The following is a 4,890-nucleotide window of genomic DNA, read 5'->3' as shown; positions in this document are numbered from 1 at the left end:
CACCACTCAACCACCAGGATTCTCTCCTCCCCTTCACGGATCGCCATGCACGGCAAACACGTGGGTGGATGTTTAGATCCCATAGGAGGTAACTGAAAATACAGAACCTTCCTTGGGGGGGTCCCCTCACCACAAACAGGAATCCACCTCGAGGGGAGTTAGGTAGAATTGAATAGAGGGAGTCACATGTGCAATGAGAGTGTGTCACACTCTTATTAGAGGAGGACTGTCGCATGATTTGCATGAGAAATGCATTGGAATCAGTCAATTCCAATGGAGAGGACGTAAAAGGCTTGTGGCATGCATAAAATATTTTATGCATATACAGGACAGCAATGAACGAGAATAGTTATTTATGTGAAAAGAGGTAATGTACCGCATCAGAATGCAGTTTCATTAAACATAGGAAAGTTGTATTTGAAGATAGCATTTATATACAGAAACATCTGTTAGCTGAGTTCTTGCACAGATCTTAAAATATGCCATTGATAAATTGAAACATCAGCACATGTAGATACGTAGATCTTGACAGTCGAAAATAGCGCTATATGTTTTCTAATCATTATTAATTTTTCAAACTATTATCTGATTGACTGGTAGGTGCCAAAAAAATGCTGAAGCCATAGTATTAAGTCCTAACACTTACATCATCTCCCATTTCTGAACCCTTTTCAGGGCTTTCGCAGCCAGAAACCCACCCTTGAACACTTTTCAAGACTTTCACAACCAAGAACCCACCCTTGAACACTTTTCAGGACTATCACAACCAGGAACCTACCCTTGAAAACTTTTCAGGATTTTACAACCAGAAGTTTTTAGAACACCAACTACGGTAAATGGAATTCTGTGATGTAAGAATACCACTCTGATAAGAAGATTACAGATAAGTTCATACTTAAGCTTAATTAACATAAACATTATCTGTTTTAACTATTATAACTGTAGAAATGTGGCTTTCTGTTGTTTTGAAGTACACCCATATCAGTGGTAAACTCATTTTACAAAAATGGTATTGTACCACTGTCAAAAACTGGTAAATGTATAATACCAAAGAAAACTAAACTTAAGTCAGTAACAGTACATAATTAGTTTTATAAATTAGGTTTACAGTTTAATGTTTCATGCATACAAATTTCACTCTCCTCAGGAAGCTTGTCTGAACAGTGATATAAAAAATTATGCTATTCAATTTGAAGTCGCACAACCAAAAAAATGCACATTTTTATATTTTGACAAGTCATTTTTCACAAAACCTTTTACATGTAATGTTGTATTGTATGATCATAAAAATTTGTTATCTTCATTATACATTACCCTGTTGTACACCATGTCCAAAAGCCTTCAACGCCATAGGCTGTGATAAATCACCGACCAAAACCTTCAAGCCAGCACCATCAACTTTATTGGCTTCCAAGATCTGACCTCTGTTCCAGTCATCAAAATAGATCCAGTCCTACAAAAAATTAGGAAATTGCCTGCACTTCAAAAAAGATGTTGGATAAATCTAAATCATCAATGTTGTAAACTGTTATATAAATGTAAAGCATATTTTTGTTTATAATTGTATGATTTTGCTTCTAGATAAGTTCATGTAAGATGTATAACAGACTTAGAATAAATTTTTTCAGGACGTTAGTAAGGTCAAAGAGAAGAAAAAATTGGAGAGTTTAGTAACCACAACTGCTTGATCACTGATAGATTTTATTGCCTGACTGTAGAAATATTTTCATTAGGATAATAAATAAAATTTTTATTTATAGTAAATAAAATGTATTTAAACATAACCAGTTTTTCAACAATGAAAATATAAGAACTGCTAGCAGCACTGTATAAACATTAAGCAAGGTGTAACGTTTTGTGAAAAATACCACTAATTATTCAAAAATGAAATACTGCAGGCCCTTAGCAACACTGTACAAATACTTCAGATAATAGGCAAGGTTTTATTTACCTAAACAGTTATGAAAAAGCCTATCAAATACATAGTGTTATCTCAGTTTGAGCTGTCATGTGATCTTGGGAACTTTCATTGTTTAAATGTTAACATTCTACATACATTTAGGCTGAAGATTCCTACAGACTTCCATTATTACAGCTAGAAGTAACTGTAAATAATGTGAATAAAGGTCAATTTCCATTTTCAGTTTTCATACCCTTAATTTCAGTTACTTGTGTATATCTAATTGTAAAGAACTGAACACAAAATTAAAATCCTCCATTTTTTTAATCAACAAGTTTCTTCTAGTTCTTATAGTATATTACTTCTACAGTAGAATGGAATAGTTCCAATAAAATTGTCACAATCTTTTACATTTGAATTAGGAGGTTTTCCAATAGGAACAAGAAATTTATCTAGCAAAATGAAGAGCGAGATAAAATCATAAGCTACATTTATAGTTTAATTAGCAAATATGCAAGATATTTTTCTAAAATACTCCACTTTGATAAACATTTTACTCACTTTAAAAACAGTAACAGAAAATGGATGTGGAATGATTAATCCTCCCTTCAACACATAACGAAAGTGCTGACCATCGAGATCTGCTGATGCTACATAGTCTTTGCGAGCATCTACCCAAAAAATTCGGTCACTAAGATAATCAACTGCTATTCCATTAGGCCAGGTAACAACAGATTTATCAAACAGTCGTACAAAGTTGCTGCCATCTAAGTATGCTCTCGCTACCGAGGGTTTTGAACTGCTCCAGTCAGTTAAAAACATTAGTCTGTGGGGAAAAAAATATTTAATGGATGTTTTGATGATTTATTTTGGTATCTTTATGGTTATTCAGTAAATATAAGGGTTTCCACACTTTCAGCAGGAAAAGTTTAAGAAAAAATCCCAAATTTTTCCACTGTATTTTCACAACTTTCAAGATGGGAGCAAAAAATACAGGGTGTCTATAAAGTCTTTTTACAATTTAAAAAAGTTATTACAAAGGCAATTGATAAGATATCTTAATCAGACTTGTTCTATTGTACTCAGTGGTTTTCAAAGTTTTTAATCACATTGCATTTTTATGTTTCAGGCATCCTGCAGATTAAAGAAGCATCTTTTTGAATGAATCCCTAAGAAATGGCTACTCCTCAAGAGAAGGCACAATGTGTATCATGGTTTATTGAGACAAAATCGGATACGCAGACTCAACGAAACTACAGAACAAAGTATGGAAGAGATCCACCATCACGTCCGTCAATTCGTGCATGGCACAAGAAATTTATGGAGACAGGGACAGTGTTAGATAGAAAGAGGAGTGGGCGACCAAGAACATCTGAGGAAAATGACTAATGGTGCCCGTATAGAGTTGTATTAAATGAGGTAAAAAACTTTGAAAACCACTGTTTATATTTTATCTCTTATTTTCTTTAGCCTAATATTAACTGTAGCTGAAACATCAATGGACAGTAAAATAATATTTTGAAAATTATGAAATAAACATATCTATTCTTCTTTCAGCACATAATTTGTTGTCACATATTAAGTCTCTGTTTTTCACTGTTCACCTTTTCACAACTATACTACATAACATTTTGCAATAGAAACTATACTGTAGGATTACTGTCAAGATGCATGATCATGACATCAAGCATGATTGGATATGACAACATGGACTGCAATAACAAAGTGAGGTCCCAAAATCCTTTTAACCCTTTCGTGATGGGCTCGGTATAAAATACGAGTTTGTGTACACATTTGCACACATTAAGTATTTACACTATAATTGTGAATGCAGTATGTGTATCTTCACAAAATATGGTAGACTTTTAGTAATGATTACAAGATTTTGTACACAAAAAATCAATTTCTTTAATCAAGTATTTTTACTAAAAATTTGTTTGTGAAAATATTGAATCTGTTTCATTACTAGTCCAAGTGCGAAGTGATTTTCATGTTATGATTAAAACACTATTCTTCGTCCCACAAATCTCAAGTATTATTTGTGTAATCTCTAAAACCTCCCAAGTACATTTCAAATGTTTGTTTTCAGTAAAACTTTATGTTTTGACTGATATTTTCTCTATATTAACTATATGCGGACTGTCAATTAGACCGAATTCAAAACCACCATAAAAAGTTAGGAAATAAATATAAATTATGCCTCTTTCATTCTAGGATAACAACAAATTATAACACAAAAACACAAACGTTTAGTGTGAATAGCTTAAATCTCATAACAATATATATTTATTATTAGGTCGTCAAGAAATTTATGTTGCATTTTGGAACACTTTCATTACCCCCCCCCCCAAAATGTACATCACGTATGATAATAGAAAAACGAACCACATAAACATCACGTTAGTGTAGCCCATATAATGTGTAAAGTTTGGTACACTAATCCCTTATAGTGATGGCACACGACGAGACACACATTCAGCATGTAATGCTGTCTGAATGCAAGAGGGGAAAAAACACCTCTGTAGCCACAAAGAATATCAAAGAAGTTTATGAAAATGTTTTGAACATTCATAAGTGTCAACGATGGTTCAGCAAATTTCATTCAGGTGACTTTAGCCTTAATAACTATGATGGCAGGGGTCGACATGTTGGAATTGCTATTGATGCTCTGAGGACACTTGTTGAGTCTAACCCAAGGCAACACACTCGTGAAATGGCCCTGAAATTGCATGTCTCTTATGAAACAATACATAAACTTCTAAGGAATATGGAAAAACTCCATAAAGAAGGTGTTTGGGTTCCTCACGAATTCTACAATGATCATCGTTTCTAACGTGTACGTTGCTTCGTCTCTTCTAGCATGTAATGAGCATGAACCATTTTTGGACAGAATTGTCACCGATGATGAAAGATGGATTATCTATGCAAATATTAAATGCCAAAACAGTGGCTCAGTCATAGACAAAAACAATTTCCAACCCCACAATCTG

The 4,890-nt window shown here is 33.6% G+C and overlaps 1 protein-coding gene across 1 annotated transcript in view; it reads right to left on the bottom strand.

Annotated features, from left to right (window-relative positions):
* The window catches only part of LOC106464933 (sortilin-related receptor-like), a 100,786-nt gene that overhangs the window by 49,801 nt on the left and 46,095 nt on the right, over nucleotides 1-4,890 (bottom strand). Inside the window, exons 18-19 of the mRNA XM_022392746.1 lie at nucleotides 2,462-2,726; nucleotides 1,315-1,453 (exon numbers count right to left, since the gene is read on the bottom strand). Coding sequence (XP_022248454.1) covers nucleotides 1,315-1,453; nucleotides 2,462-2,726 — 404 coding nt within the window. The remainder of the gene's footprint in view (nucleotides 1-1,314; nucleotides 1,454-2,461; nucleotides 2,727-4,890) is intronic.

This window comes from Limulus polyphemus, unplaced genomic scaffold (genome assembly GCF_000517525.1).
Source record: "Limulus polyphemus unplaced genomic scaffold, Limulus_polyphemus-2.1.2 Scaffold1788, whole genome shotgun sequence".
Taxonomy (NCBI): domain Eukaryota; kingdom Metazoa; phylum Arthropoda; class Merostomata; order Xiphosura; family Limulidae; genus Limulus; species Limulus polyphemus.
Note: the sequence above shows the minus strand (reverse complement) of the source record. Positions and strands in the feature narration are given on the sequence as shown.